We start from the raw sequence: 10,196 nt of genomic DNA, 5'->3' as shown, positions 1-10,196 counted from the left end.
GGGTGGGGGCATGGCTGAGGTTCTGGGGGGTGGCACTGGGGGCCACTTCACCCTGCGCTTGCTCCCACAGAGAAGTTTAACACCTACGTGACCCTGAAGGTGCAAAATGTCAAGAGCACAACCATCGCGGTGCGGGGCAACCTGCCCTCCTGGGAGCAGGACTTCATGTTGTGAGTGTCCAGGGTCCCCCCCCACCGCGTCCCCCCTCTCCTCGCTGCTCCCCCCAAACCCCCCCATGAGGGGCAGTGTCCCCCATTGCCACTGCTCCCCCTGACCCCATCCCTGGGGGGCTCACCGGAGTCCTGGGGCTGAGGGGGCAGGTGGAGGCTGGGGTGGCCCCGGGGGGGGCTGCTGGGGGGTGACCCAACACCTCTCCCCTTCCCCAGTGAGATCAACCGGCTCGACCTGGGCCTGACGGTGGAGGTGTGGAACAAGGGGCTCATCTGGGACACCATGGTGGGGACGGTGTGGATCCCCCTCCGGACCATCCGGCAGTCCAACGAGGTAGGGAGCCAGGCACCTCCTGCCCCCCACCAGACCCTAAGGGACATGTAGACACCCGCCCCGGGTTGTCCTTCGGGGGGGGGCAGAGCCTTCTTCATCCCTGCTTGGAGAGGAGCCTGCGTGCATGGGGGTTTGGAGGAAGGGGGCTCCCTGGCAGCTCTCCTCACCCCCATTTCCACCCCACAGGAGGGCCCTGGGGAATGGCTGACGCTCGACTCCCAGGTCATCATGACCGACAACGAGATTTCAGGCACCAAGGACCCCACTTTCCACCGTATCCTCCTCGACACCCGCTTCGAGCTGCCTCTGGGTGGGTAACATCCCCTGGCACCCCAGAACCGGGGCACATCCTTCCTTGCCCCCATAGAATCACAGAATCACAGAATCTTAGTGGTTGGAAGGGACCTCTGAGATCATCGAGTCCAACCACAAAAAAAACCCAAAAAAACCCCAAAACCAAACAAATACAAAACACACCACACCAAACGCCCACCAAAAACACCGCACCCACCAACTAAACCCCACACTCAACACCTCACCATAAACCAATAACCTTGGGCACTAGAGCATGCCCTGAAGAGCCATGTCTATACGTTTCTAAAATCCCTCCAGGGATGGTGACTCCACCACCTCCCTGGGCAGGCTGTTCCAGTGCCTGACCACTCTCTCAGGAAAGTAGTTCTTTCTAATATCTAATCTAAATCTCCCTTGCCGCAACTTCAGACCATTTCCTCTGGTCTTGTCATACTCAGGGATGCTCAGGGTTGGGGCTGGAGGTCTGACCCTGGAGCCCCAAAAGCTGGGGTCTGTTTTGGGGTTGGGGGAGGGGGTCTGTGCACCCATCGGGGTCTTTCTCCCTGCAGATATCCCCGAGGAGGAGGCCAGGTACTGGGCCAAGAAGCTGGAGCAGCTCAATGCCATGCGGGACCAGGACGATGTAAGTGTGTGCGGAGGCGGGGGCCGGGGCTGGGCAGGGGGGTGCAGGCAGAGCCCTCACCAGCCCCTCTCTCCCCAGTACGCCTTCCAGGAGGAGCAGGAAAAGCCTCTGCCCGTCCACAGCTCCCAGTGCTGTAAGTGCTTCCCCGTCCCTGCCCTGTCGTGGGACCCTCCCACTGCCCCGTCCCCCCCTCCAGCTCCCCACAGGGATGTGCAGGAGCGGGGTCCGTGCCTACCTTGGGGCACTGGACCCCAACCTGAGCAGGGTTCAGCCTCACCCCACACCCTGTCCCTGTCCCCCTCCCCATCCTCCCTCCCGTTTTTGCCGATGTTGCTTTGCTGTCGCCCTGCCCCACAGCGTGGGAGCCATCCCGTGGGGCTGAGACAGGGGAGGGGGCACAGCAGTGGGGCTGGTAAGGACGGTCCCCAGTGAGCCTGGGCAGGGGGCAGCCAGGCTGGTGAGGGGGCTGCTCATTGGGGACACTGGGCAGAGGGGTCTGGGAGATTTGGGATGGCAGCTCAGTTTGTCCCAACCTGTGCCTCAGTTTCCCCTTCTGTAATCATGCCAAAGCCACGCACAGCCTGGCACTGTCCCCTGTGCAGTTTGGTGCCACCATGCCCCCATCCTGGTTTGGTGTCACCGTGCCCCTCTCCTCGCTGCTCCCCCCAAACCCCCCCATGAGGGGCAGTGTCCCCCATTGCCACTGCTCCCCCTGACCCCATCCCTGGGGGGCTCACCGGAGTCCTGGGGCTGAGGGGGCAGGTGGAGGCTGGGGTGGCCCCGGGGGGGGCTGCTGGGGGGTGACCCAACACCTCTCCCCTTCCCCAGTGAGATCAACCGGCTCGACCTGGGCCTGACGGTGGAGGTGTGGAACAAGGGGCTCATCTGGGACACCATGGTGGGGACGGTGTGGATCCCCCTCCGGACCATCCGGCAGTCCAACGAGGTAGGGAGCCAGGCACCTCCTGCCCCCCACCAGACCCTAAGGGACATGTAGACACCCGCCCCGGGTTGTCCTTCGGGGGGGGGCAGAGCCTTCTTCATCCCTGCTTGGAGAGGAGCCTGCGTGCATGGGGGTTTGGAGGAAGGGGGCTCCCTGGCAGCTCTCCTCACCCCCATTTCCACCCCACAGGAGGGCCCTGGGGAATGGCTGACGCTCGACTCCCAGGTCATCATGACCGACAACGAGATTTCAGGCACCAAGGACCCCACTTTCCACCGTATCCTCCTCGACACCCGCTTCGAGCTGCCTCTGGGTGGGTAACATCCCCTGGCACCCCAGAACCGGGGCACATCCTTCCTTGCCCCCATAGAATCACAGAATCACAGAATCTTAGTGGTTGGAAGGGACCTCTGAGATCATCGAGTCCAACCACAAAAAAAACCCAAAAAAAACCCAAAACCAAACAAATACAAAACACACCACACCAAACGCCCACCAAAAACACCGCACCCACCAACTAAACCCCACACTCAACACCTCACCATAAACCAATAACCTTGGGCACTAGAGCATGCCCTGAAGAGCCATGTCTATACGTTTCTAAAATCCCTCCAGGGATGGTGACTCCACCACCTCCCTGGGCAGGCTGTTCCAGGGCCTGACCACTCTCTCAGTAAAGTAGTTCTTTCTAATATCTAATCTAAATCTCCCTTGCCGCAACTTCAGACCATTTCCTCTGGTCTTGTCATACTCAGGGATGCTCAGGGTTGGGGCTGGAGGTCTGACCCTGGAGCCCCAAAAGCTGGGGTCTGTTTTGGGGTTGGGGGAGGGGGTCTGTGCACCCATCGGGGTCTTTCTCCCTGCAGATATCCCCGAGGAGGAGGCCAGGTACTGGGCCAAGAAGCTGGAGCAGCTCAATGCCATGCGGGACCAGGACGATGTAAGTGTGTGCGGAGGCGGGGGCCGGGGCTGGGCAGGGGGGTGCAGGCAGAGCCCTCACCAGCCCCTCTCTCCCCAGTACGCCTTCCAGGAGGAGCAGGAAAAGCCTCTGCCCGTCCACAGCTCCCAGTGCTGTAAGTGCTTCCCCGTCCCTGCCCTGTCGTGGGACCCTCCCACTGCCCCGTCCCCCCCTCCAGCTCCCCACAGGGATGTGCAGGAGCGGGGTCCGTGCCTACCTTGGGGCACTGGACCCCAACCTGAGCAGGGTTCAGCCTCACCCCACACCCTGTCCCTGTCCCCCTCCCCATCCTCCCTCCCGTTTTTGCCGATGTTGCTTTGCTGTCGCCCTGCCCCACAGCGTGGGAGCCATCCCGTGGGGCTGAGACAGGGGGAGGGGGCACAGCAGTGGGGCTGGTAAGGATGGTCTCCAGTGAGCCTGGGCAGGGGGCAGCCAGGCTGGCGAGGGGGCTGCTCGTTGGGGACACTGGGCAGAGGGGTCTGGGAGATTTGGGATGGCAGCTCAGTTTGTCCCAACCTGTGCCTCAGTTTCCCCTTCTGTAATCATGCCAAAGCCACGCACAGCCTGGCACTGTCCCCTGTGCAGTTTGGTGCCACCATGCCCCCATCCTGGTTTGGTGTCACCGTGCCCAGCCCCAGGCACTGTCCCCAGTGCCACCGTTCCCATCCCTAGGCCCCCTCCCTGTCCCATCTCAGCACTGCATTGCCCAGCCCCTGTCGCTGTCCCCTCAGTGCCAATGTGCCCCATCCTGGGTGCTGTCCCCAACCCATCTTGGGACACTCTCCCCAGCCCAGTTTGGTGCCACCATGCCTGGGAGATGCTGGTTCCTCCCAGCCAGCTCCCGTGGCTGTCCTGGAGCTGCCTCCATCCTCATTGTCTCTGCCCCCTCCCCCCCTTTTTTTTTTTTTTTGTAGGCAACTGGAATTATTTTGGCTGGGGAGAACAGCAGAGTAAGTATCGTGTCCCCTCCTCTCCTCCCAGCCTGGGGGTCCCCAGGGCATCCCCCTTTGCCGTGCCATAGCGTGGCCTGGGGCTCAGGGGGCCTCACGCTCTAGTTCTGGGCTGGGTGAGGTTGGAGGCCCTGAGTGCCCTGTCCTGGGCAGGGCTGTCCCCACAGCCTGGTGAGGACATGGACCCGTGAGGCTCTGAGCCCTCGGGGTGGCAACGAGCAGCTCGGGCTTTGCCTCTGTGGCTGGACATCGGTGGGGCAGAGGGAGGGTCCCCATACCCTGTTCTCCTCTTGCCCCCTTCTGTATATCCCATCCCCCCCCTCCGCCCTCCCCTCGTCCCCCCAGACCCCTTTCTGCAGAGGGGAACACCTGCAGCTTGTCCCTCACCCCTTCCTGCTCCATCTCCCCAGCGGGGTCCTGCAGCGGTGGGGACGCAGCGGTGGCAGTAGGGGCTGTGCCGGCCGCAGGGCAGATTTGGGGCACAAGAGCCACGGGGCCATCCCCTTGTCCCGCTCACCGCGTGTGTCCCCCCCCTTGCAGACGATGACCCCGACAGCACGGTGGATGACCGGGACAGCGATTATCGCAGCGAGACCAGCAACAGCATCCCCCCACCGTACTACACCACCTCCCAGCCCAACGCCTCCGTCCACCAGTACCCCATGCGGCACCAGCAGCAGAGCTCCCGCGACTCCTACACCGACTCCATGCAGAGCTACGAGGACTATGAGGACCAGCGTCCCATCAGGTACCGTCAGCGCAGCCAGTTCCACCCCCCCGCTGCCCCCGGGACCTGCTCTCTCAATCCTCCCCCACCGGTGGCCCGTGGGTGCCCAGGGTGACGCCAGGGATGGCACTGCCAGGGCGGTGGGTGCCAGAGGGAAGGACGCTGAGGCCAGGAAGAGGGGGATGGTGCCGACCCCAAGCTTTTCCTTCTCACTGGGAAGTTTTCAAGCTCTTTTCAGTCGCTGCCCCTCGCTGGGAGCCGAGCTGGCGGGGTGTGACCTGACTGGGGACGCAGAGGTGGCCGCGGGCAGGGCCACCTGCCCTGGCGCTTTGTCCCCGCGGCGGCAGCAGAGCTCGGGTCCTCGCCAGCGTCCGGCCCAAGGTGCCAACCCCGTCCCCCAGGACGGAGCCTCCCGGCCGATGTTCCCCACGGCGGCAGGGGATGCCGGGGGGCAGCGGGTGGCAGCGGTGGCGGCGATGGCGGCGCGGGAGGGACCTGGCTGACCATCTTCCTCTCCTCCCCGGCAGACGCTATGGTAGCGTAGACTCTGCCGCAAACGGGCGCAGCGACGCTGAGTCCGCTTCCGAGTCGAGCAGGCGGACCAGCCGCCAGCCTTCCCTTGAGAGCAGGCGGTCCCTAGACCTGTCGGATAGGTGGGTGGCCAGCGCTGTCGTGTGCCGTGTGCCGTCGCAGAGTGCTGTGCTCCGTCCTTGCAGCCGTGGTGAGGCCAACACCAGTCCCGGCAAGGGTGGCCTCGTGCCGCCGCGGGGTCCCCCCCTTCTTTTCCACACATCCCCCCCTTCTTTTCCACACCCCCCCTTCCCACCCCCCCCAGCCCGGGGCTACCCTGCAGAGGAGCAGCGTTGGGATGCTCCAGGCATCTCTTGGCGTCCCCTTCTTGCTTCACAGTGTCCCCAGTGTCCCCACGCACCGGCTGGCAGCGCTGCTGCCTGTTCCCCCTCAGGCCAGCAGGTCTGGGAGCGGCAGATTCAGGGACTCAAGTGCCACCTTCCATCTCTGGTCACCTCCCAGGGAGCGCTTGGCTGGGCAAAAGCCTCGCACGGTGATTTGGGACCCTCGTGATGTGCCAAGGGCCCCTCTCCCAGCTCAGGGAGGCTCCTGAGGCTCCTGAGCCTCATGGTGCCTTGTCCCCCCAGCCCTGGCCAGGGTCAGGCCAGGGAGGTGAGGGGTTTCCAGGCATGAGCTGTGTCTCCTGCACCCCTGTGCCCCACAACCCCCTTTCCCAAGGCACCTGGATGATGCCAGGACCCCTCCCTGCCAGGGACCAGCCTGGGCATCCCCCAGCACCCTTCTCCCTGCAGTGTCCCCTCTCTCCCCACCACCTCGCCCAGCCACTCTGGGTGCAGGGCTCTGCCAGTCCCTGTCCCCTTGTCCCCTTCCCCCTTTGCCCATCCCCGAGCCCTGGCTGCCGGTGCTGGAGACGTGGTGTCGGCCTCTTCCTTGGCGTGTCCCTGTCCTGTCTGCATGTTTGCTTATGTGACCCTCTCCCCACGGAGCCCTGCCACTGCCCTGTCCCCAGCCGCCTCCTGGGACACAGGGAGCCCCTCTGCCCCACGGCTCCCCCAGGGACAGGGGGATGCTGGAAGGGCCAGGGAGCAGTGGGGCAGACAGGGTGGTGGGAAGGGGTCTGACCTGGCAGGAAGAGTGGAGAAGGGACCCCCTGGGCAGGGATGATGTGTTTGAGGGCATCGATGGGGTTGAGGGGGTGTCCTTGGAGAGGGGGTGCCCGGAAGGTCTAGAGGGAGCGCGGGGATGTCAGGGCAGAGGTTGGGTGACAGATCTGTGGGTTGGGGGCAGGACACGGGGTATCTGGCAGGAGCAGGAGGCAGGGTCTGTCTGGGGGGGGCTGCCTGGCTGTGCTCTGCCCCCATCCCTGGCAGGGGTGAGCCGAGGGGACAGACACATCCCTGATGTCCCCACACTCGGCCCAGGGCACAGGCAGGAAGGTGAGACCCCTGAGAGTGCCGGTCCCAGCCCACGCAGAGTCCCCTGGGTCCATCCCTTTGGCTCCCAGGACGAGGACCCTGGCGCTCACCAAGGGCTGTGCCCCGGGGGACGCCGGGGCTGGGGTGACACGGGGCAGGCCAGGCGGTGGCACGGACCCACGGGAGCCCTGTCCTTGTCTCCCCTCGGCCCCCTCAGCCCCACAGGGAGCAGCCGCTACGCCTCGTCGGCCGAGCTGAGCCAGGGCAGCTCCCAGCTGAGCGAGGACTTCGAGAACGAGAGCCTGCGGGACTCGGAGCTGGACGAACGGGACGGCGACTCCTACCACTCCTGCCACAGCTCCGTCAGCTACCGCAAGGACTCGCCCCGCTGGGAGGAAGAGGAGGAGGAGGATGACGACCTCTACCTGGAGGAGGAAGAGGAGGAGGAAGAGTTCAACGAAGACTACAGCGAGAACGAGGAAGGCTACCCCAAGGAAGAGGAGGAGGAGGAGGACCTGCGGGAGGAGGGCTCCTACGAACCCCCCGAGCACGATGCCTACCCCCCACCACAGAAAGCCCCTGGGCAGCAGCAGCAGCAGCAGCAACAGCAGCAGCAGCAACAGGTCCCACAGCAGCAGCAGCAGCCACAGCAACCCCAGCTGATCCCGCAGCTGAAGCCGCAGCAGCAGGAGAGGAAGGAGGAGAAGAAAGAGGAGAGGAAGGAGGAGAAGGATGTCTCTGCCCCCCAGGAGACCCCAGAGGCCTCCCAGGCCCAGCGGGGGGCAGATGAAGCTCCCCCGCAAGAGGCAGCCCCTGAGCCCGAGCCCCCGAAACCAGCTGAGAGGTAGGAGGGACCTGTGGCGTCCTCGGGATGGCACTGAGCCTGGTGACACCGAGGATGCTCTGGAGGTGACCCAGGGCTGGTGCTGGTGCCAAGGGGGAGGGCCAGGGACCTTCTGCGGTGTCTGGGGCTTTTCCAGGTGCCTGAAGCATCAAAGTGGCCACCTTGTGCCACCCGGGTGAGGGTCAGTCCCCTCAGGCACGCTGCCCTGGCCTGGCCACCAGTCCCACGCTGAGCAGGGACAGAGCTGAAGGGATACTGGGGATGCAGGTTATAACTGGGATTAAACCTGGGGATAGGGGAAGTGGGGGCTTGAGGCTTCCATTCCTCTCCTCTGGCTTAAGCCATTGGATGGAGGGGGTACCCTGGAGCTTGGCATCGTCAGAGGAGGAAATTTCCTTCACAGGAGTCAATCCTGTCCTTAGGCCACTGGTAAAAGCTCCTCCTGGGCCTCCTGTGCTGCACAGATGAGTTATTTGGTGGCCCAGTCCCTGGTACAGCACGTGAATAATTCATGTCTCGGTCTCTACCTTTAATTATTGAGCACATCCATTTTTCCATGGTTGGTGAGAGCCACCGCTCTGCGCAGGGGGGAAGCGTGATGGGCTTTTTTGGTCTTTTATGTAGTTTGAATTATAGACCACAGCCGGGGAATCTCTAATTTAAAAGAATGTGTAATGAGTGCTTTTTTTAAAAAAAAATATACATATTTAGGCCCAAGGGCTTGCTAAAGTCCTGGTGAAGGTGGCCTTAGTTCACATCTGCCTGCGGTGCCTGTTCTCTGGGCAGGTGACTGGGGACCATGAATGGGTGCTGGGGACCCCAAGTTGATGCTGAGGACCCCAGATGAGCCCTGAGGACCACCTGTTAGCGCAGGCTCTGCCCCACAGGGACAGTTTGGGCAGGTCCATCTCCTGAGCTCCCCACAGCCTGGTCCCAGCCCAGTTTGAGGCACCCATCTCCAGTGTCACACCAGGCTCTCCAGGAGGCTGGGATGTTTGGAGGACTTCTTTTCTTTTCCTCCATGTCTCGATTTTGCAAAAGAGGAGTAAAAACCCCACAAGAACCAGCATGTCCAGGCTGGCAGGTCCCTCCTGGGCTCAGAGCCACTGGGTTGTTGGGAACTCTTGACCCTTGGAGGTCCCAGTGAGGTGGCCAGAGGACATCCTACTGGGGAGAAGAAGGCTGAGGGATGTTTCATCCCTGGGCTTGTGTCACCAGCAGTCCCCTGACCAGGAGAGATCCCTCCATGGGGCTTTGAGCAACCTGGTGTGGTGGGAGGTGTCCCTGCCCAGGGCTGGGGGTGGGACTGGGTGGGTTTTGAGGTCCTTTCCAACCCAAACCAGTCTGTGATTCTGTGGCACTTGGATGCTCAGGGCAGAGTGTCCCAAGGGAGGGAGAACCCCTGGCTTCTCCCCGTCGCTCTGCCTTGACTCTGCTGCCCTTCACAATGGGACTTGCTGCCTTTTTAGACTCCTTCCTGGCAGCAAGAGGGTTTTTTTGATGTGGCCACACCGGCTCAAGGCCCATCAGGAGCTCTAATTTGCAGGCTCAATCCTGCCCGGGGAGGGGGTGGGGGGGCTGACTCCCCCTTCCCCAGTGCCGTGCTGGGGGGTGAGCAAGGTTTGTGTGCTTGCAGGGAGCAGGCGGAGGAGGAGGTACAGGACCCCAAAGCACGAGCCAAAGCCAACTGGTTGAGAGCCTTCAACAAGGTCTGCATGCAGCTGCAGGAGGTGAGTGACCCCCCTGGCCCCCCACCACCGTGTCCCAGCCCCGGCCACAGGCTGGTCTGGGGCCACAGCCCCTTCCCGTGCCCAGGCATCTTCCAGACACGTCTGTTCCCCGACCCCACGGATGTCCCACACCCTGAGGGCAGTGGGGACATGAGGCCCCCCAACAGTGGTGGCCCCGCAACCCCCATTCACACCCAGTGGGACCCCCCCTGAGGACCTTCTACCCCCCAGTGTGTGCTGCATGCGGTGTGCTGGTGCGTCCCCCCCCCGGCCTGCCCTCCTCCCCTGGATTGAGTTGACATTTTTTTGTTCTGTTTTTAGACTCCATCCTCCATCTTTTCTTTTTGTTTTGGCTGCGGATCCACCCCCCGGCGCTTCGGTTCCCCTCCCCACCGCTTCTCTTTTCAGTTGTCCACCACCATGGCCCTTGCGCCCGCGTCTCCCCCCCCTGCAGGGACGGGGTGTAGCCTGCCTGCAGGTAAGCATGTCCCCCGGGAACCCCCTCCCAGCAACCCCTGTGCCTCCCCCGTGTGCGTGTGTGTGCAGGGACTGCCCCAGGAGGGAGGTATAATTGGCTCTTTTCCTCCCTTCTCCCCCAAAATAACCCCCCTGGCTGTGAAGGGAGGTGGCCCTGCGGGACGGTCCCTGCACACACCC

The 10,196-nt window shown here is 63.2% G+C and overlaps 1 protein-coding gene across 1 annotated transcript in view; it reads left to right on the top strand.

Moving 5' to 3' along the window:
* UNC13A (unc-13 homolog A (C. elegans)) overlaps positions 1-10,196 on the top strand; it is an 80,115-nt gene that overhangs the window by 38,328 nt on the left and 31,591 nt on the right. The window contains exons 2-11 of the mRNA XM_014948998.1: positions 20-170; positions 387-504; positions 691-814; positions 1,368-1,441; positions 1,520-1,574; positions 4,257-4,292; positions 4,833-5,040; positions 5,547-5,672; positions 7,183-7,809; positions 9,446-9,539. Of these exons, the coding sequence (XP_014804484.1) occupies positions 20-170; positions 387-504; positions 691-814; positions 1,368-1,441; positions 1,520-1,574; positions 4,257-4,292; positions 4,833-5,040; positions 5,547-5,672; positions 7,183-7,809; positions 9,446-9,539 (1,613 nt within the window). The remainder of the gene's footprint in view (positions 1-19; positions 171-386; positions 505-690; positions 815-1,367; positions 1,442-1,519; positions 1,575-4,256; positions 4,293-4,832; positions 5,041-5,546; positions 5,673-7,182; positions 7,810-9,445; positions 9,540-10,196) is intronic.

Source organism: Calidris pugnax, unplaced genomic scaffold, assembly GCF_001431845.1.
Source record: "Calidris pugnax isolate Ruff unplaced genomic scaffold, ASM143184v1 scaffold170, whole genome shotgun sequence".
NCBI classification, from domain to species: Eukaryota; Metazoa; Chordata; class Aves; order Charadriiformes; family Scolopacidae; genus Calidris; species Calidris pugnax.
The sequence above is the reverse complement of the archived record's forward strand: the minus strand, read 5'-3'. Positions and strand labels throughout refer to the sequence as shown.